Source organism: Melitaea cinxia, chromosome 16 (genome assembly GCF_905220565.1).
Source record: "Melitaea cinxia chromosome 16, ilMelCinx1.1, whole genome shotgun sequence".
NCBI lineage: Eukaryota > Metazoa > Arthropoda > Insecta > Lepidoptera > Nymphalidae > Melitaea > Melitaea cinxia.
This window is the reverse complement of record NC_059409.1, coordinates 8773801-8797422: the sequence shown is the minus strand read 5'-3', so window position 1 is coordinate 8797422 and position 23622 is coordinate 8773801. Positions and strand designations below refer to the sequence as shown.

General features: G+C 34.7%; 1 protein-coding gene and 1 long non-coding RNA gene across 2 annotated transcripts in view; one reads left to right on the top strand and one right to left on the bottom strand.

The window, feature by feature from the left end:
- LOC123661292 overlaps window positions 1–23516 on the top strand; it is a 30646-nt gene extending 7130 nt beyond the window's left edge. The window contains exons 13-18 of the mRNA XM_045596282.1: window positions 585–670; window positions 778–928; window positions 3177–3294; window positions 22440–22556; window positions 22847–22944; window positions 23345–23516. Of these exons, the coding sequence (XP_045452238.1) occupies window positions 585–670; window positions 778–928; window positions 3177–3294; window positions 22440–22556; window positions 22847–22944; window positions 23345–23466 (692 nt within the window). The 3' untranslated portion in view covers window positions 23467–23516. The remainder of the gene's footprint in view (window positions 1–584; window positions 671–777; window positions 929–3176; window positions 3295–22439; window positions 22557–22846; window positions 22945–23344) is intronic.
- LOC123661293 lies at window positions 3750–8798 on the bottom strand. The gene is made up of 2 exons (XR_006744322.1): window positions 8687–8798; window positions 3750–4284 (listed from the first exon to the last, which is right to left on the bottom strand). It is a non-coding gene; the product is annotated as an uncharacterized LOC123661293 (long non-coding RNA).
- Window positions 23517–23622: the final 106 nt, after the last annotated feature.

Genomic DNA, 23622 nt, shown 5'->3' with positions numbered 1-23622 from the left:
TGTCATGATATATATGATATCTCTAATAGGTTAGACTGCATATACGTGAGGTATTGCGCTATTTCTAATGGAATGGAAAGGTAATGTTAAATACCAACATACATAGACATTTAAGCTTAAATTGTTATTCACAAAATGAGTTCTATATGTTACTTGAAAGAAATAAAGCAAAAATAAATAAAAATTAACACACGCCCGCGATCGAGTCTGATTGGTGACTTGTATTGTATACGTCTGTGATCGATTCTGGTTATCAATTCTTATATAGAGTTATGAGAAGCTATGAGATCTATGAGACTTTGGCATTGTCCATGTTTTTATTAGGTTATGATATTTTTCCATAGGAATGTCTTGTTTTGCTGTACAGTAATGCCACAATTTGTTTTCATACACCATACTATACCTCATATTACTCATCATACTAATCACGACGTAATCTGTATTAAGCTGTTGCTGCATGATTTTCTAGTAGAAGAAGTGTTAACTTTATGGTGGAAGTTTAAAAAAAAAAATCCAACTAAAAGTGTATTCATTTCTTTTTCTCACTAAAGCCAAAATACCTACACAAATCCAATATTTTACAGGAAACATTGGCGTTCACGAAAATGTTTGCGCAAAAATGAGAGAAAAGTTAGTGTCCGAAGTGAAAGCCAACATTCAGAAGTTGAAGGTAAAACGCAAGTATTTGCAAAATTATACTTATTACCTTTTGATCAATATGTATATAGCACAGTACATATTTAGAAAGTATGACACATTACGTATTTACATTTTTAGGAGGCAACAGATGAAATAACTGCTGTACTGTCGTCAGTGTGCGCAACAATAAGCTTGGCTCATCTCACTATGATATTTCCAACTAATGCGGAGTGGAGGAAGATAACTCAACCAGACATGACACATTCTCTATATGTGCATGAATTTTTAGGTAATTTATGTCGCACTTAAAAAATAATAATTCAGTTTGATTTTTAAAATAGACTGCTTCTGATAATTTATTTATTAGGCTAGCCAACAGCTGTTTATACTGCTTAATAAATATTTAACATCAATAAATAATATATCATATACAAATGTAAGAACAATTATAGGCTAACTCATGGACGTAATATGTAATATATTACGTCCATGGGCTATCAGCAAATGCACAAAACAAAGTTACACTTTGTAAAAACAATAAATTAAATTAAAATTTTATTAAAAAGGACGATATATAAATCCATTATAAGAATGCATATAAATATTTTACAGGGTTAATAGAAACCTCAAATAAAATTAAAAACCGGTTGTAGGCTTACACTTACACAAATCGTGGTTGTCTCAGATACATATAATCACGCCTCTTTCCCGTAGAGGTAGGCAAAGACCACTTCTTTCCACTTGCTACGATCCTTACATACTTCTTTCGCTACGTCCACTTTCATTATTCCCTTCATACATGCTCTTCGGTTTAGGGTACTCTTGATCTGGCCTTTTTTCAAGACGCCCCTTATTTGGCCGCCTAGGTCTACCTCTTCCAACCCTTCCATTCACATTCGCCTTATACACTTTTTTCATAAATCGTTCTTCACTCATTCTCTCGACATGGCCAAACCATCTGAGCATACCTTTTTCAATTTTTGTCGCTACATCTTCTTTCAGACCACAACGTTTCCTTATCCACTATTTCTTATCCTGTCACTCAGTTTAACTCCGTCACTTCCGTACATGAGTGTCGAAACCATCAGATAATACAATAAATAATAATCGTTCCAGGCGCCCTGGCATTACAACAAAGCTGGATGTACCAAAGTGCAATACAAAATTCAAACTTAATTCATTTACGGTACGCGCCTCTATACTGTGGAACAAACTCCCAGAAAGTATCCAAAAAAGTCCTTCCCTTGTCTCCTTCAAACGAAAATTAAAGGAGCACTTTATTTCTCAAGTCAATTTACAATCATAAGTATATAATTACCTTTCTATTATGTTATGTATTTGTATGTATTTATGTATGTATGTATGTGTGTATGTATGTATGTGTGTATGTATATATATGTATATGTATGTATGTATGTATAAATGTAAGGTATGTATATATATGTATGATATGTCTGTGTGTATGTATTTATACTTATAAGTTTGTAATATATTACAGTTATTCAACTATTTTCTCAATATTGTTATTTCTTGCACTGTGTCCCCCGCTATATGACACTCTCTCTCATGACCATTGGTTGACTGGAAGAGATCTCTTCTAGGGATAAGTCCACCTTTGCCATCAACTATATATGTAATTTTATGTACATTCTGTTCTTAAGTGCAATAAAGTATATAATAAATAATTAATACTCCGCAATTTATAGAAATCGGTGCGCATAAAAAAAATGTTCAAAAAATTGATTCAAAATTTGATTCAACAATAAAAAGCAGCAATTCATATTTTACAATTTACAGAACTAGCTTCAAGTGTAATTTAAAAAAAAATCATAACAGATAATTTTAAAATTAAGTAACAATAAATGTAAAATATCAACAATTGGTAGTCTATTTACAAAGCAACTACTGTTATTATATAAAAATAAACTTCAGTTGGTGGGTAGAATAGGCTTGTTGAAAATTATCGATATATCGATGTATCGATATTTTTGGACGATATATATATATATATATATATATATATATATATATATATATCAGGGACCGCGCCCTTCCTACAGTCATTGCCATCAATGTCACCCAGTCTCTTTCGCACAATTTCTTGAGCTATGTTCAGTATATCTTTACTAATTTAACTTAACTATTGTTGCGAAGCAAGTTCACAAAATTGATTAATGACAGAAATAAACTATTATGTCTCTATTTTTGATCTTAATGATTAATCTCTCTGATCTGATGATTTTTTTTTTTTGAGGACGGTATTGCAGGAGTATTTTGCTTAAAATTTTGAGCAGTTCAACACAGGAATTACCTTAGCCTTACAGTGGATCACAGTCAAATAATACTGCTATCAAGCGGTGTTGTGTTCTTGCGGTGAGTAAGGTGGCCCGAGCTCCTGGCATACTTAGGCTAAGGTAATCGCTTACCATCAGGTGGTCCGTATCCTTATTTGCTACCTTAGTAAAAGTAAGTTTGCTAAGAGTATAGTAGGATACCCGTATACTATAAATAGAAAAGTTAAAAAAAGTTTTTCACAGATAAAATGCTGTTACCCGTGATTCAGGCGACGAGTGATGTGACAACTCTTAATATGGTGCTGCGGATAATGTGCGAGTCGTGGCTGCATCACATATACGTGGCGAAAGTTAAGTTTACGTAAGATTGCTATTTTTATTATTATAAACTAACGATCCGCCCCGGCTTCGCACGGGTGAAATTCTGATACTAAATATACTTCAGAATGTCTTTATATACTACGTTCACAGATTTTTTGTCATTAGAAAATACAAACATGTTTTCTTTTGAGGTTACTCTTCAATTGATAAATTATGGTTTCAATCCAATCCTATCTAACCTATAATCTACTTACTATAAATGCGGTTTAAAAATGAATCTTAATACCGACAAAAGTACGAACATATCATTTCGAAGAAATTTTCGCGTCAGCACTCTGGCCGGTATCGCCGCAACCGTTATGTCCCTGAATTTTAAATGTGTAATATCTTCGAAAATATTCATTTAAATTACATGCATTTACGGGCCCTGTTAATCTATGTTAAATACACATGCATGTGTTAAGAAAAAGAAAGTAAAATATAAATAATAAACAATTTATAATATATTCATACTTTATTAATCTAAGAATTATTGTCTGATCAGTGAAATTAAATACTTTTATCTTTAAGAAGCGTATAATGAATTAAATATATTGTAACAATTTATCACTAATATTATTACATAAGTACTGTAAAACACTGGTGGGTTTTTAAATTAAATAGCCAAGGCGATTACCACAATCTGTCTATATTTTTGAACAGCGTAACGTTGTTAACAAGTCGAATAATAATGAATGCTTAAAATGATTATCTACCCTTTTTATACAATTTTATCGATGTGTCAAATCAAAGCTAGTTATTGATTAACTTACATTTATAATGTTAAACGAATATAATTATAAATAAGAATAATAATTATTGATTTAAGAAATTAATACAATATGTAATTACTAAGCTATATCATAACAATTAATATTAACTAGTCATAATCGTTGAGCGACTATTGAATACTTGATAACACTCGGCCATCCTGTGTAGGCCGTGTCCCACGGTCCTTGTTTTGCTGTTCTCCAGTGCTGATCCCCAAATTCTGGAACGAAAATATTGTACGGCAGTAATATGTCGTTTGTAATAACCACAGTTTTAAACGTATCTATTTTTGAATGTATTATCTAATAAATTATTGCGTCACACAGCTAGTAGTCGGTTTATATATGTTAAGATAACATATTTTCCTTAATTAGACTTGATTATATAACCGTCTCTGTTTATTTAATCTTGATCACACAGTACTTTTTGAATTGATCACAATGCTGTCGCTATACGAGTATATGTAGACTTGATCACATAGCCGTCTCTGTTTATTTAATCTTAATCACACATTAGTATATACTTATATTGACTTGATCACAAAGCTGTCAGTATATATAATATACATATAGACTTGATCACATAGCCGTCTCAGTTTATTTAATCTTGATCACACAGTACTATAAACTTATATTGACTTGATCACAAAGCTGTCAGTATATATAACATACATATAGACTTGATCACATAGCCGTCTCAGTTTATTTAATCTTGATCACACAGTAGTATACCTTATATTGACTTGATCACAAAGCTGTCAGTATATATAACATACATATAGACTTGATCACATAGCCGTCTCAGTTTATTTAGACTTGATCACACAGCAGTCTTTACTAAATCGTATATGGACTCGTCAAATAGCAATCATCATAAGGTAATTGTTTTGAAAAAGAAGTCTCATCATTTGTAAATATGTATATTGAGTGGTAAATAATATATGAAAACAATTATATACTGTACATACTCTTGCAACTTAATCAACTAATAAACCGTAACGCTAAACACATGTATATTTTTTTACTGTAATTATAGTACAACTAATGAAGAGTCACACACTTGTAACAACCGGTAACTAATCTAATATAGTAGAAAGAAAATTATATTATTCTAAATCTTAATTAACTTTCAAGAAGATCAATCAAATCGTCTCTATCTACTTCTCGGTCACTGCCTGAACTATCATCTTCGGACATGGTTGGTTTGTATGGTCTTAAGGTATCTCCACGAACAACAGCACTGAATTTTTTGTAACCTTTCATGCCCTTAATACTCAAAATCGTGTATCGGTCTAATGAGCTCTCCGCTTTATATACTTTATAGGGGCCTGTGTAAAGCCCGTTTAACTTTTTAGTAACGCCAGTAGCTACATCCCTAGTTACACCACCTTTCCAGAGAACTAATTGGCCTACGGTATACTTGAGACACTTCTTATGATTTTTATCGAATTGTCTTTTCATAGTAGTCATGTTTCTGTCGATACGAAGCTTAGCAGTTTCTCTATTAGCCTGAAGTTCATTTTGTTGGGTTTCAGAGTTTGTGGGTGCATTTGAAGGAAAGGATGGATATCTAGAGTTTTTGTGACCAAACATAAGATTGAATGGCGAAAAATTAGTTGTCGCATTTGGTGTATTATTTATCCCCCAGACAATATCATTTAACTTATTGTCCCATGTGCATTCGCTTTCTGACATAGTATTGAGACCATTGAGCAATGTGCGATTAACTCGTTCAACTTGTCCATTTGAGCGAGGACTGGCAATCGCATTTAAAACGTGTTTAAATTGATTTTCTTCGGAGAATTGCTTAAAATATCTACTCGTAAAAGCTTTGCCCCTATCTGTAATTATTCGAACTGGATAACCAAACTGCATAATGATATCTTTTAATAACCTAATCGTCTCTACTGAACTACAATTTTTGGCAGGTCGGGCGAATACAAATTTAGTAAAAGCGTCGATAACTACTAGAATATAAGTGTTACCCTTACGAGTTTTAGCAAAAGGACCTAAGTGATCCGCATGCAACGTATGCATAGGTATGGCTGGCTTGTTAATTGGGTGTAATTCACCCTCTAATCTACCGTAGTTACCCTTATTAAACGCGCATTGTAAACAAGAGTTTACATATTTTCTTATAAATCTTGTCATACCTTCAAACCAAAACTGAGCTTTAATGGCACTTTCACATTTTTCGAAACCGGGATGACCTATTTGATCGTGAAGTTTTTGTAGCAGACCGTATTTGGCTAGTTTAGGGATCACAAATCGCTCACCTGCAACAGTTTTTCTATATAGTATATCGTCTTTAACAATGTAATTTGCAGATAACTTTGTATCAGAATTATCATGAAGTCTAGAAATAATGCTTTTAATATTATCATCTTGCAATTGTAAAGTCATCAACCAGTCGGAGTTATCAATCATACATATCGTATAAGTCACGGGATTTCTACTCAGCGCATCCACGTGCCTCATGCGCTCGCCTGGCCTATATTCAATTTCAAGATCAAATTCTTGTATCGTAAGCCACCAACGAGCTATTCGTGGAATCAAATCACGTTTTACAAGAGTCGTTCTCAAAGCTGAGCAATCTGTTACAACTTTAACTTTAATACCTGTTAAATAAATTCGAAACCGTTTAAGAGATTCAACAACAGCGAGTGTTTCGAGTTCATAGCTATGATAGAGTTTCTCTTCGTTACTTGTTACCCTACTAAAATAAGCTATTGGTTTTAAACTATTATCAGTTTGATACTGCATTAAAATCCCGCCTAAACCTACTTTGCTAGCGTCGGTATGTAATTCTGTCTTTGCATCAGAGTTATAAATAGCTAGAACTGGCTTTTCAATCAACCGTTGCTTAAGAGTTTGAAATGCATTTTCTTGGTCTGGACCCCAATACCATTTAACATCCTTTTTCGTGAGTAAAGTAAGAGGGCGAGCAATTTGGGCAAAATTTTGAACGAATTTCCTAAAATATGACGTTAAACCCACAAACTGTCTAATCTCATGTACGTTACGTGGCCTGTTATAATCTGCTACACATTTTATTTTAGCTTGCCCTGGCTGTATAGTTCCGGCTGAGATTTCGTGACCTAAGTACGTTGCTGTACGCTTTAGAAAAGAACATTTACCAAGATTTAATTTTAAATTTGCCTGTGTTAATAATTGAAGAACCTTTTCTAATAGTACTAAGCCTTCCTGTACAGTACTTGTTGGCAACATCACGTCATCAAGATAAAGAGCTATATTTTGATCCACTCTGCCTAGTGTCATTTGTATTAATCGAGAGAATACAGCTGGGGCATTGGCTAAACCGAAGGGCATCTTCAAAAATTCATACTGACCCGATGAAGTGACAAATGCAGTCTTCGGTATAGACTCTTCGTGTAGGCTGATTTGGTAATACCCTTGAGCAAGGTCAAGGGTTGTGAAAAACAATTTACCCGACAGCTTATTGACCTGATCTTCGATATGTGGTAAGGGATATCGATCTTTAATAGTATTAGCATTTAACGCTCTATAGTCAACACAAAGTCTATAATCCCCACCCTTCTTCTTAACCAGGACTACGGGGCTAGCATAATCTGAGATTGACTCCCTTATGATACCTGCCTCTAATAAATCCTTGATTTTTCCGTTAACAATTTCGTTTTCTTTATGCGATAATCTATAGGGCTTACGACAAACAGGTTGGTTACTAATTGTATGGATGTGCATCTTAATAAGATCGGTGCAACCTAAATCTTTTGTACTTCTAGCAAATGAGTGACTATACCTATTTAAAAGTGATAATAATTGTTTATTTTCCAAATCACTAAGCTGACCTTTCTTAATGTCAGATAAGTTAATTCGCATGTCGGTAGTTTCTGAACTTTCTATAGCCAGTATTCTAGACCCCTCATCGCAAATTGGTATCGTTACCAACTCCGCTCTAGCTATCAGCCTATGAGCCTCCCATACTATATCTGTATTTCCTAAATTGACAACTTTCAAATGAGAACTAAATTGTTTAATAACAGCTGATGATATCATATAAGAAACATTTCCTAACTGCATCCATACTGTATTTGTTAAAAATGTGTGCTCTTTTCCAATATTCTTAAAGCAGTCAACGTAAACTTCTACATATAATTGATTATGTTTTGGTATTACAACTTTATCTTTCAAATAAACTGGAAACTTCATAACAAAATCAGATGCCTGTAGATTAATGTTCGTAAACAGATCCTGCACAAAGTTACTTTGAACGAAACATATAGATGAATCAGAAGTGACTAAACTAACGTTTTTACTATTAATCATTGTTTGTCCAATTAATAAATCAATATCCGATGTTATATAATTAGTTAATTCAACAATTCCATTCAATTGGACATTATCTATTAAAATACTTAAGTAACACGAACCGAGTGAGTTTACACAGGCTCCTCCGAAACCTTTCATAACAGTGGTGCTTGGATTAATTTTAATTTGTATGTTCTTAGCTTGTGACATACAAAGCAAATTAATTTTACTGCCAGTGTCTATGAATGCTCTTAACTGTCGTCCATTTACTATCACTATTCGTTTGTAAATATCAGCATAAATATCGTAAGTAATATGTAACACCTGACTAACCTGATTTAATTGCGGTCGCGATGTCCCAGCACCAAACCAACAGGCTGCAGTAGTATGTCCGTTACGGCGACATTTTTCGCAGTGCTGTTGTTGTCTACAGTCTCGTGCTTCGTGACCCGGCCGCCGACACATGAAGCATATCTTCGGCTGGAGCTGATGGCTTGATGTTGAACCTAGCGCACCATTATTGGTTCCTCTTTTCCACGTTGATTTCCGCACAGTTTGTGTTTCCATTCGTTTGAAATTTTCTAATGATGATAAATAGCCATAATATAATTGTTCAGGAGTATTACAAGTATATGCTTTAGCGTTGGCTCTCAGTTCATAAGGTAGTCCACGAATTATACACGAGATAGCATCTTCGCCGGTGATGTTACATCTCTTAACTAAAGACAATTTCTCATGATAACACTTCGTCATAGTCTCTTTGTCTTCTTTTGTCCTCGCCAACATCCGTTCTAATTTGTCCACGTAATCAGTCGATCGTGGAAAGGCAGTCTGCAGCATCTCCTTCCATTCATCCCATGTCAGGTCATAATTATCGAGATCGTCGTACCATTCTCGGGCGGAGCCACGTAGTCGTAATTGCATAATAAATGTTCGATCGGTGTGATCCCAGCCATAAACGTCGCCCAATTGATCTATTTTGTGCAGCCAACCTATAATATTGCTATTAGTGTCCTCCGGTCGAAATTTAGGGATCACTTCCGCATCACTGGGAGCAACGTGTCGTTTTTTGTACAGTTTCTTTTTACAACCACCGTCAGAGAAAAAAAAATCACTGTTTTCATCTTCCGAGCTGCTTGATTCATTATTTTTTCGTTTGCGTTGGCCCAAACCATCTAAGTAAGGTCCAGACATTTTTTGAGCACAATCCCACTTCTGAGATGTAAAACACTGGTGGGTTTCTAAATTAAATAGCCAAGGCGATTTCCACAATCTGTCTATATTTTTGAACAGCGTAACGTTGTTAACAAGCCGAATAATAATGAATGCTTAAAATGATTATCTACCCTTTTTATACAATTTTATCGATGTGTCAAATCAAAGCTAATTATTGATTAACTTACATTTATAATGTTAAACGAATATAATTATAAATAAGAATAATAATTATTGATTTAAGAAATTAATACAATATGTAATTACTAAGCTATATCATAACAATTAATATTAACTAGTCATAATCGTTGAGCGACTATTGAATACTTGATAACACTACTTATTCATTATAATCATATGTATAACATAACTAATACATAATAATACTTATCTTTTTCCCCGAGAGCTCCGCACCGGTCGACGTGTCAAACAAGAATCCCCAATCGAGTCCGAACACTCGTTTTATAGACGACGACAAAAAAGTATAGTCCTACCCACATGTTATATTATCAAATATTACATTTCTTTATTTACACTTTAGTATACACCAAACAAGAAATAAAATAAACAAGCAACATTAACAATAATAATATGAAACAACCCACATACATACATACATTCCTATATAGATAGATACATTATAAATTAACTATTTCATTACTTAATATAAAATAATCTGACACGGCCATACTGACAAGTACTTCGCTCTCGAAGTACAATCACAAAATCCCCCATCAACAGTGATTATTTATTATATCATTATATATTACTAATTAATTATACATACATAATACTTATAGGTACATTCGTTTACTTAGTTTCAATAATCGTTTTATAATCAGAATGCTGTAATCAATAATCAGACCTTACTGTGCAGATCAAACACCCCGCAGTCAGTGAAGCTTAATCACTCGCAGCCAGTGAATATCATACAACAGCTAAGGTTCCAATTCATCCATAATCCGTAATAATACAAAATATATCCATAATCCTTAATCCATAATCCATAATAATACAAAATATATCCATAATCCGTAATACATAATCCATTCATAATCCATAACAATACATAATATTTTATACTAATTATAATAAATCCTAACACACTAGAACTATCCAACTAGGCTGCAACATCTTCGAGAAGGAGGCCGATAGGAGGATTCGGTTGGGCTAGGCGGTGTTTGGCAGACTTCGTCGAGTCTTCACTTCGAAGATTCCGCAATGCTTGAAGACAAAAGTTTTCGAGCAATGCGTCCTGCCTGTGTTAACATACGGAGCCGAGACGTAGACGCTGACGAAGTGACTGGTTCACAAGTTTAAAGTCGCTCAACGTACAATGGAACTGGCTATGCTTGGGGTCTCTCTCAAAGATAGGATTAGAAATGAGACTATCCGCTAGAGAAAGTTGAAGTGGCAGTGAGCTGATCATCTGTGTCGCAGGACCGATGGCTGTTGCAGTAGACGGGTCCTCCGGCCCGTTGGACCGACGATCTACGTAAGGTTGCCGGTGTAGACTGGATGAGGATTGCGGAAGACCGGGATATCTGGTGCGAACTTGGGGAGGCCTATGTCCAGCAGTGGACTGCGATAGGCTGAACGGTATAATAAATCTTCTACAACAGCGTTTTGCCCAGTCCACTCTCCAGGCCACAGGCGAATTTTTTTCTTTTGCAATAATGTTTCTTAAATTTCTAATACCCTTTAACGAGAATCTGTCATTATTTAATATAGTCCTAATCTTATATGGCCTTGATTTACATATACAATATCTCCTACACTATAATCCATGTTATCTCTACGTGCTTGGTCAAAGCGATCTTTAAATTTATCAGCAACAATATTAAGACATTGGTGTGCTCGCCTACGATCAGCAGTTACGTCAATGATATTATGATCTTGTATTACCTCATCTAATTGAGCTTGTATACACGGAATGTTACAGTTTCTACCAATAAGCAACCTAATAGGTGAAAAGCGGGTCGATTGCTGTAAAGCAGTGGTTAAGGAAAGTTATACTTTCCACAGAACGCTCGGCCAGTCTGACACATCGGTACAAGAAGAATTTGTTATTGTAGCTACGTACCGTTCGACTTGGCCATTCCCCCGGGGAGTACCAGTCGCTACCATATGATGCCTAGTTTGCCATTCATCAAATAACTGTCGCAATTGTCTTGAACATAATTGTGTTTGCATGTAACCGAAAAAAAACTACTTCAATTATATCGACAAGTAATACAACGTAGGTAGATGAAAAAAATAGTCAAGTAAATACACATTATCAAAGATTACTCCCAAAATAGTTATCAGATCTCTATAAAATTTAAATGTGACTACATGATAAACATCAGCTTTCGATTAAATTAAAAATTAACAAAATCGGTACACCCAGTAAAAAGTTATGTGGATTTTCGCGTTTCCCTCGATTTCTCTGAGATTCCATCATCAGATTCTGGTTACTTTATCATGGTACCAAACTAGGGATATCTACTATTCAACAAAAAAAGAATTATTAAAATCGGTATATCCAGTAGAAAATTATGCGGTTAAATACAACTTAGATCGACGAAAAAAAGCGTCAAGTAATAACGCATTATTAGATATAACTCAAAAAGTAGTTTTTAGATCACAAATAAATTTAAATGGGACCAAATAACACACCACCTTTCGATTAAAAAAAAAATTGTCGAAATCGTTCCACTCGGTCAAAAGTTCTGATGTGACATACATATACAGTCGAATTGAGAACCTCTTCCTTTTTTGGAAGTCTGTTAAAAAATTAGTTCCACGATCGGTTATAATTGAGGATGGCGTACCGTAGTCCGTGAGAGAACTTCGTTAAACCTCGACTAGTTCCTCGGTACCTGCTGTGGCAGCTTAGTGGATGCTGGTCCACTTGAATTCCACACCAAGTTTTTCTATGCTCCGACACCAGCCTTCAGCACCATTGTCGTTATTCTCGGGGTCTAAGACATGTAAATATAATAATAATAATAATTTAATTCAGACATATGTCCATATTTTTGTTATTTACTTGTTTTTCCGAAACTATGTTAGTTTAAACAATTGTGACAAAACAAATTATACCAAATCAAAATAACACCAAAATCAAAACTAAAATTCAATATTCCAATAATTAAAATTAAAATAAATACTAAAATTCAAAATTACAATAGTTAAAATTAAAAACAAAATCAATACTAAAATTTGATTAAAACTGGAATTAATATCAATAAAGAAACAAAAATCAATATTAAAATTAAAACAAAATTAAAATTAAAACTAAAATCAAAATTCAATCAGTTAAAAGGATAATTTTTTCCATTCAATTTAAATTAAAAATGAAAAATACAATATATTAAATTATCACAAATTATCACCCTATTCAACACAAATTCAAAATTAAAACCAAAATCAAAAATCAAAACTAAAATCAAGACTAAAAAGAAAAATAAAAATCGAAATTGAAATTAAAATTAAAATAAAAAACAATGTCATCCGAGCGCCGATTTGAGGCAATTGCTTCTTGAATGGCTTCTTTCATCAGACCTTCTAGTAGTTGGAATGGCCCCATAACCTTCAAAAAAAAACACATATTATTGTAGGTAAATTTGGGTGATATCCCACTTCTGATGTTAAGAAAAAGAAAGTAAAATATAAATAATAAACAATTTATAATATATTCATACTTTATTAATCTAAGAATTATTGTCTGATCAGTGAAATTAAATACTTTTATCTTTAAGAAGCGTATAATGAATTAAATATATTGTAACAATTTATCACTAATATTATTACATAAGTACTTATTCATTATAATCATATGTATAACATAACTAATACATAATAATACTTATCTTTTTCCCCGAGAGCTCCGCACCGGTCGACGTGTCAAACAAGAATCCCCAATCGAGTCCGAACACTCGTTTTATAGACGACGACAAAAAAGTATAGTCCTACCCACATGTTATATTATCAAATATTACATTTCTTTATTTACACTTTAATTACGTTTGCGACAGACAGAAGATCGAAAAAAAACCGAAATTACTTTTAAACTAACTTTATTAATATTTTAATTAAAACAATTAAACCTATAAACGATGATTCCACTTCGATGTGGGAATATGGAATGATCGCTTTTACAAAAAATAATTATTAGAACTAAATCCGTGAGAACATTACGCCGTTGCTGCATTGACACTTTTACTCAGTAAATAATATAGAATGAAATGCAACGTAGACAATCCCCATATCATAGTACTACGTAATTCCTCCCCCCTTAGAACGGCGACTATTTTAGCACGTTTAGTGAAAATGTTGCCGGAATATTATCAGGGTTGCTAGATGTTTGCAGGATCTCGGGCGAAGGCTGCTGCTTCCTTTTCACGTCGTTACGTTTCCATAGATAACGTCGAGTTGCCACGATTATTCCAAGTACGCCTGCACTCAATAGTATACTGTAGAACGGAATTGTAGTATGGTATAAAGTGTTTTCCCGTACTTCGTCAATTTGGATAGGAGTTTGTATCATAAGCTGGTCCTGGATGTTGTGTAGTCCCCGGAGATCAATGGTCTTCAGGTTAACGTGAATTGCTTTGGTAGCCTGCTTTTCGGAATTATAGGGTATTTTCATAAATTTGAGAGGTTGTCCTTTGATTTCGTTATAATCGTTTACTATAGTGAATTGTTCCGATTTGAATCGACATCCAACGGGAATTGTAGCTAGGTAACTTCCTTGCAGCAATGTATAGTCCTTCTGGTTACAGATTAGCTGCGCTTTCGTTTGTCGAGGAAAGGACAGGACGTAATGTTGGTCATCAAGTTTCTCCATTGCTTCTCTAGTTAAGGTGACTGTGGTGAACTCGCAGGATTCTTGTAAGGCTTGATTGGTAATCAATTCGTGAATACAATCTGATTTGGTGTGAAGCTGATGATGAATTCCTATTTCACAGAGGTACCAGTTTTTTAACTTCGGGCATTCAGCCTCCATGTACACAAACGACATCTCGATTGTTGCCAGGAAGGGAAAAGGTGGGATTAGAGCCTGGTCGTGCTTATTCGGTACTACTGATAGTCTATAAAAATCATAAGTTATTTTAGAATATATTGGAAATTTAAATATAAAAACTATTTGTTTATTCACAAAATATGACCCTGGTTTAATGACATTATAATATTCTCTAAGATCTAAATCTAACACTCTAACACTTGTTCTTCTGAATAAATTGACTTTAGCTTTAAAATCATAGATTCTAATACATCTATGTCTATCATTGAATGATGTGTACTAGATGCATGGATAAACGCTAAACTATTTTCTATTCTTAATAATTCTAAAGATAAGTCTTCTATATTTTCACTAATTAATGACAAAAGTTGGGCAAAATTTGCGTATCTTGTTAAACTTTGTATTGCCTTATTTTGTAATATTAACTCTAAGGTTTTATTTATTCTATTCTGGTTATCTACTATCTGTCTAATAACATTTCCATGTTTTAACATCCATTCCTTGCTCAGACTAATATGATTGTTAAATTCAGATGACAACTTTATTTGATTATTTTCTAATACTCTAATTGCCTCATTATATTTCAACGCATCATCGTGATCTAAGTTACCAGTCAAACTTTTTATCATAGAACCTAACCCGTCTATAAGACCTCTTTTCATTCTATTTATTCCACTAGGCTCTAGAGAATGTAATTGTTTTAAAACATTGCCAAGCTTGTTAGCAAGATAGTTAATTTGAATCTCGTATAAGTTATAGGTTTCATTACTCATTCGATTTCGAAAATCAAGCAGTTGAGTCTGTAATGAATGAATATTAGTTTCGAGGTCGTCCAATTTTACATACTGTATAAATGTATGATAGTGTGTAGTTAGTTTCATGGATCCGAGTTTGAAAGGTAGTAGTCCTGGTCCGTCATTAAGGCTCTCAAGTCTTATCTCCTGAAGTTGTGTCATTGGGAGGATTGTTAGAAGGAGGATCCTGTAACAAATTAGCTGTTTTAGGAGCTCGTTTCAGTCGGGATTTCGCTATGGGGCCACGTTTCTTGGAGGTATAAATATGAATGGGTAAGTCAGCTAACACTGTGTCATGTGTATATCGTGGAGCAGTCTTTTGTCGACTAGCAAGGGGGTTTTTTATAAATACTGATTGTTGGGGTGCGTACTCTTTTTCAGGTTCGCGAGTCTCATTTCTTTTCTCTATTAACGCAGTACGATTTGAAAGTGACGAGGAATTAATGATGTCGTATACCTGGTTCATTTTATCTCTATGAACTTGAGTGTATTGTTGTAAGAGTTGTTGCGTTATGTCTATGTCTGTGCAATCCCTAGGGTCAAAGTGTCCAGTCAATAAGTCAAAGGGGCGACATCTTGTGAAGCTGTGAACAGAACTATTATACGCTATTATAGCATAAGGTACAAGGTTGACTATTGGTTCGTCTTTATGTTTTAATTTGAGAAGTCTTAGGTGTTCTAAAAGGGTTGAGTGGAATCTTTCTATGTTACCATTGTCATTAGGTGAATGAGCTAGTATTCGATGGTGGTTAATTTTATGAAGTCGGGTAAATTCCATAAACAACTGGTTAGTGAATTCAGTCCCATTGTCAGTAATTATAGTAACCGGTATGCCGTGGTGAGTACTGTATTGTAATAAAGCTTGTAGTATACTTAAAGCGGTACCGTCGCGAAGATGGTAAGCTTGGCCATACTTAGTGAAAACATCGATGAAAGTTACGTATTTTTCATTTTGAACTGTGAACAAATCCATATGAACTATTTCAAATGGTTTGGTAGCGGGTGGAACAACATTGAACTGTGGTCTAAGTGGGTTTCTGTCGTATTTGGCTTGGCCACAAATAGTACATTCGTTAATAAATTTTGTTATATGTTCTTTCATTTTTGGCCAATAATACTTATGAGACAAAGCTAAATAACATTCATTAATTCCACGATGATTAGTTTTACCATCGTGATAATGACGAATTATTTCTTGTTGACGCAAATATTCCTTAACATTTTCTAATTCTGTTTTAACTAAAACAAGATTGAAGGAGGAACATTTGAATTTACTTTGCAGGATCGGGATAATTGAATACATAGCTAAAGGAGGATTTATTAAAATGGCAGTTTTGATTTTAGGACTAATATACTCTTTTACAGCATTTATCACATCTTCTTCCAAATTTGATTCAGATAATTGGATGCTAATACGTGTATGAGTGTCAAAGGGCTTGGTAACTACGGGTCTTTTCTTAACGTCAGTCACAAGGTTGAAATATATCTGTCGGCTAAATTTATTGAGAGGTTCGTCAGTTATTGGGATTTCTAAAATTGGATTCTCTACACTTGTGTGAACGGTTTCCGTAGAAGAGCTAGCTTGGGCAAGAATAGTTTCCGATGGGTTACCGAGTAAGGAATTAAGTTCGTCAATTTCCTCTATTAAGGACAATGTTTCTTTTGTATGGATTTCTATACGGGAAAGAGCGTCTGCATTTGAGTTTGATTTTCCTTTTTTATATATTACAGTGAAGTCATATTCGCTAAGTCTTAGACGCCAACGCGTAAGTCGGGAATTTGGTTCTTTCATGTTCATTAACCATTGTAATGGTTTATGATCTGTAAAAATTTTGAATTTTCGTCCGAATAAATAGGGTCTGAAATACTTTGTAGCCCAGACTATGGCAAGAAGTTCTTTCTCTATTGTACTGTAATTCATCTCGCTTTCATTTAAGGTTCTAGATGCGTAACAGATGGGTTTGTCAGAGTTTAAAGGGCCTTGTGATAAAACGGCTCCAATGGCAACATTAGAGGCGTCAGTTGTCAAGTTAAATTCCTTTGTAAAGTCAGGGTATTGAAGGATAGGGTCATTTGTTAATAAAGTTTTACATTTCTCAAAACAATTTACATAATCAGTGTCATGAACAATCTTTTTTCCTTTTTTAAGACATTGAGTGAGTGGCTTAGTTACGCGTGCGAAGTCAGGGATGAATTTTCGGTAATAACCGAGAAGGCCAAGAAATTGTTTAATTTCTTTAGGAGTTTTGGGAATGGGGTATTTTTTTATAGCGGAAATTTTATCAGGATTAGGCTTTATACCATCTTTACTTATAATATGACCGAGATAACTTGTTTCAAGCTTTAGAAATTCAGACTTGTCCATTTGAATTTTAAAATTTGACTCTCGAAGTCTCTGAAAAACTTTCTCTAAATTTATTATATGTTCCTGAAGGGATGTGCTGAAAACTATAATATCATCTAAATATACTAAGCAAATTTCATTCTGAAGGCCTCTGAGAACGTTATCCATCACACGTTGAAACGTGGAAGGAGAATTTTTTAATCCCATAGGCATCCGAAGAAATTCGAAATGCCCATGCTCAACATTAAACGCCGTTTTCGATATGTCTTGGGGATCCATTTCGACTTGGTAAAATCCACTTGCTAAGTCAAGGGTGGTAAAATATTGACACTTTCCTAATTTGTCAAGAACGTCATTAATATTGGGAATTGGGTATTTGTCGTCTAAAGTTTTTTCGTTAAGCTTGCGAAAGTCTACTACTAAGCGCCATTTTTGTTTTCCGGATGCATCTACCTTTTTGGGTACAACCCATATAGGTGAGCTCCAGGCGGATTCAGAAGGTCGTATAATGCCCTGGTCTAACATTTTTTCTATCTGAGTTTTAACTTCCTGTCGGTGTACGAATGGATAACGATAATTTTTGGCATGTACAGGTACTTCGTCGGTAGTTCTAATTCGGTGTTTAATTTTATTTGTGAAAGTTAATCTTTCACCATCAATATAAAATACGTCAGAGTAACGGGAACAAAGAGTTACGAGGTTAGCCTTTTCCTCAGGGTTTAGGTGGTCTGTACGTAAGCGTGAAATTACGTCTTGTGTTCGAGTCGTTAATTGTTGAGTACTCGTGCACTCAGCGTTAAATAAATCTGCGTGGGCCGGCCGGTCGAGCGAGAATATAATATCATTTGATGTCGGATTTTCTATTTCTAAGTAGCAACGATTATTTTTTACGGAAGTAATGCATTCGTGGATGATACAGTTACACAGCACTTGTTCTTTAATAAAAGCATCACCTTCTATAATATTGACGGGAACACGGACAATTTTAGAAGTTCCCGCGGGGATGATGTCTTCGTATAAATTTACATTACATGAATTATACATTTTGATAGGGTTTGACGCGTTTCTTGTTAATAATTTTCCTTCTTTTAGGTCTATGCGAGCTTCCCAATTGCTTAACAAATCTAAACCTATTAGCCCGTCAAAGTAGTCATGAAAACGATATACAAATAACTTGATACTGTTGACGTCATTAAATTCTGTGAAACATGGCAAAGTAATCGAATAATCATTTCTAGTGGTCGCGTGTATGTTTGTTACTTCGAACGGATCGAAATTTAACGGATAGTCCGCGAAGTATCTTTCTACAGCCTCGGGACTGATGAAAGATTGATTAGCACCGGTATCTATTAAAAATTTTAACGGAGGATTCGTTATCTGTATATATGGAAGTTGTCTTTGAGTCTGAAGGTTTAATTCTATTTTGGTTTTTGTAATGTCGAAACCTCGTGAAAATCCTGCTGGTCTTGGTCAACGGTGGCTAATTGGTTTTGAGAGTCACAGGAATTATCGTCAGAAGTCATATCAAAATTATTAAAGTCATAGGAAAATCCGGGGGCAAGCTCAGTATTGTAATAGTCTGTATAGTAATTGTACTCCGGTTGATAATAGCTGTAATACGAGTCGTCATATGTTGCACATTCATTGATATTCATTTCCCTCGGTTTAAAATAATTCGATGGCTGTGGATTATTATTTAAAGGTAAATTTTTTGGTGTGAAACGTTGAACACCACTCATAGGTTGAGGACCTTGAGGTGGATTATTTCGGGGTGGTAGTCTAAAGATGTTACTACGGGGGTTATAATTAGGTGGAGGTGCAGCGAACATTCTTTGTGTGTTAGTTGGCATGCGTGATTGATGCTGTCCGGGTATAGGGAATTTAAAAGGTTGCGGTGGGGGTCCCGTAGGGCGCTGACTCATTGGGGCTGGCCAATTAGGTATAGCGGTATTATGCGGTCTTGCAGGAGTAAAAGCCATTGGGGGTAATGTAGAAGGTACTTTAGGGGTTGAAGGTACTTTTTGGGAGTCACGTTGTTGTAAATACATAACGTTCAACTCCTCTTGAACGAATTCAAGAGCTTTCTCTATAGTGTCTGGGCGCATGCATCGTATGCGGGAACCTAGCGGCTCTTTTAATCCACGTACATATGCCTGCATCGTAACTTTCTTGTAAAGGTCTCGTTTTGCCTGAATTGTGGTCGGTATAGTTTCATGTAAAGTCACGTAAGTCATAATGGTGCTAAATAAAGTTTGGCAATGATTATAAAACTCTTGTGGCGTCCGGTTGCCTTGAGTTGCTATGGAGAGGTCATTATATAGGGCGGTTTCATCACGCTGATCTGAGAAATTATTAATGAGGGCTGTTCTTATGCCTAACCAGTTTTCGGGAATACCATTAGAATTAATAGTACATGCAGCGGTCCCAGTTATTTTATTTAGAATTCCATTAATTAAACAAAGATTTGAAAACTCGCTACCGGGTGTATTGCTAAGGTATTGTGCAGCTAAGGAGTCACAGATTTTAATAAACCGAGTGAGGATGTTAGGGTTTCCGTCAAATTCCGGGACAAGACGAAGGGCCTTGAAAATTTCGTCTGGGTTGTATTGCGTCATTATTAAACTATTTAATTCTAAACTTTCTAATTCTAAATTATCTAACTCTATGATATCTCTATTATTATCTGCTAATTGTCTGCGGGCCTGGCGCGATTCAGGCTCCCGCGAACTAGAGGCTCTGGGATGATAAATCTTGAAGTTTAAGATTTAAAGGAGCAACACGAGAATAGTTCAAGTGTACTTACATATACAGCATCTCTGGTTTTCTCCGTGAATCGATTTTCGGATTCTTCCTCTGGTCTGCAGCAGGTCCGTAGATTCAGGATATCCGGAACGGTGCTTGATAGCCACCCGGGTGACTCGCGACGCGATTATCGATGTGAGATATGGTCTTGAAGTCTCCCGCGAATATCCTACCGACTGCGCCAATTACGTTTGCGACAGACAGAAGATCGAAAAAAAACCGAAATTACTTTTAAACTAACTTTATTAATATTTTAATTAAAACAATTAAACCTATAAACGATGATTCCACTTCGATGTGGGAATATGGAATGATCGCTTTTACAAAAAATAATTATTAGAACTAAATCCGTGAGAACATTACGCCGTTGCTGCATTGACACTTTTACTCAGTAAATAATATAGAATGAAATGCAACGTAGACAATCCCCATATCATAGTACTACGTAATTCTTTAGTATACACCAAACAAGAAATAAAATAAACAAGCAACATTAACAATAATAATATGAAACAACCCACATACATACATACATTCCTATATAGATAGATACATTATAAATTAACTATTTCATTACTTAATATAAAATAATCTGACACATGCATATGGTTAATGCTGAATTGATTAAAATCGCTTCGTAAATAAGCCATTAAGTATATTTCTCGTAAAAAATTACGCTACAGCCTATAATATCCCACTACTGGGCATAGGCCTCTTTCCCCATGTAGGAGAAGGATCAGAGCTTAATCCACAACGCTGCTCCAATGCGGGTTGGCGGATATATTCCCTACTATGAGTAACGATCGCTATCAGGTGTACATGATAACAACCGGGACCGATGGCTTAACGTGCTCTCCGAGGCACGGTGGCAAGAACCACAAGGACTGCACAAACATCCAGACCACGGCAAATACCTGTATGACCAATACAAATGTTTGTCATGTGCGAGGATCGAACCCGCAACCACCAGCGCAACAGGTACAGTCCATGGCTTTAACCGTTGCGCCAACGCGGCGTCTCGTAAAAAGTAAAGTATAAAAAATGGTTATTGTGGGTTATCCCTTAGAGATAGACATATAGCATCGCGAACTGTTTTGTAGACCTTTGTAAGGTGTACAATACTATAGTACCTACATTATTTTAACCTATCTCGTAGATGCCTCAGCCAGCGTTTTCAATGTAAGCGCAAAAAATTGTGTATATTTACGACATCAAATTAGAAACGTCTAAAATTATCAGTGTTAATCTAATATATTATGCATGTATTATACGTATAAACCTTCCTCTTTAATCACTCTATCTATTAAAATAATTGTGTCAAGCAAACGAAAAAAATCGACTTCAATTACATCGATAAAGTAATACAACGTAACTAGACGAAAAAAATTAACAAACGCACTAGTCGTCACTACGATTTTCGAGGGTTCCCCTCGATTTTTCTGGGATTCCATTATCAGATCCTGGTTTTCTCATCATCACCCTTGGGATATCTCCTTTCCAACAAAAAAATTATTATCAAAATCGATTCATAAACGACGAAGTTATCCACGAACATCCGTTGAATTGAGTAACCTCCTCCTTTTTTTAAGGCGGTTAAAAACCCGCATAAAAATCCGTTGCGTAGTTTTAAAGATCTTAGACAGCGGGAAGCGACTTTGTTTTATACTAAGTAGTAATGTTACTCTTGCTTTAAGAAAATCATACATGAACATAAGACACAGGTACTCTTCGTATTCATAATTATTTAGTTGTTTTCACTAATAAGTAACTAATAAGGTAAGTAGTTAAAAAATAAATATTTCGTACTCGCGAATTATGATTTTATGACAACTTTATCCAGATATGTGTTTTTTACAATCAAACACACAAGTCTTGTTTAATAACTCCTCATTCTACCTCTCTTATTTTATTTTTTATTTTTAGGAAAGAAGCAGCATTACAATTATTGGCCGATTTCAATGAAGTTCGTAATTGGTTAAATGAATGTAAAGCGCTTTCAGCCCCAGCAAAGAAACAAATGTTACAAAACGAAGTTTTGAGGTAAATTATTATTAATATGATAAGTAAATACTTAAGACTCAACGGCCTCCAGTATAATTAAATAATTTCAGAGGAACACACGGAAAACCACAACCCACTCAATGTCACTCATTCTCTGTGTCTATGTCAACTCAATTCAAGAAACGAAAAATTATAATTATATTATTAAAAACGATTCAATATTGATTCCTGGATCGATATTATAACTTAGATTTTAAGATAAATATTTAAAAAACTTTGATTTCATATCAATGTCAATGATTCTGATTTTATGTCATAAATATTTCCAGACGTTGTGAAGGAGTGGGAAGGTTGCTATTGCACGCTCCAGGCGATCTCATCTCAATGCATGATTCTACGATGCAGTCTGCGAAAATTAGAAAGGATGGTCAGACCTTATACTTACACAATTATTTATTTATTGCAATGCCTTATTATACAAAACACTTAATTTATTTGTAAAAGACGGCCTTAATATGACAACCATCTTTGGTTGGTTTGGTCCAAATCACTCGAAGAGGGCGCGACGAAAAGATGAAATGATTATGTTCCCCAACCATTCAGATCATTTTGACTTCATTTTCGTTTAAAGTTATGCTTAAGGCAACCGTGCTGCCACAGTATGCTTTATTATAGCCAATAGATTAGTCAATATTGGTAGGTTATATACCCACCCGATAATAAAATAGAAATGGTGGGCCTCAAAAGTAATTACAATTCTTTGAATTATTAAAACTGAACATAAGTTACTTAAAAAAATATCTATGTCTCTTTTTTCTTTTTTATAGATAACGATTCGCCTGAGCAATTGATGCCTGCAGAAATGTACGTCCCTAACCAGAAGCAGTGGCTGACATTACGCGCCAACAAACTTAAAGGACCGGTCGTCTTCACGCTCTGTTGTCACTAACTTTCCAATATTCAATAAAAGAAAATGAATAAACTAATTTCTTTATATAATAAAAATTTTATATCCCGTACCTTGCAGTTTAGTAGATGTCTATGGGTTTAAATTACTAAGTGTTATCTAAAATATTAAATGAATGTTAAAGTTAATTCGTCATGC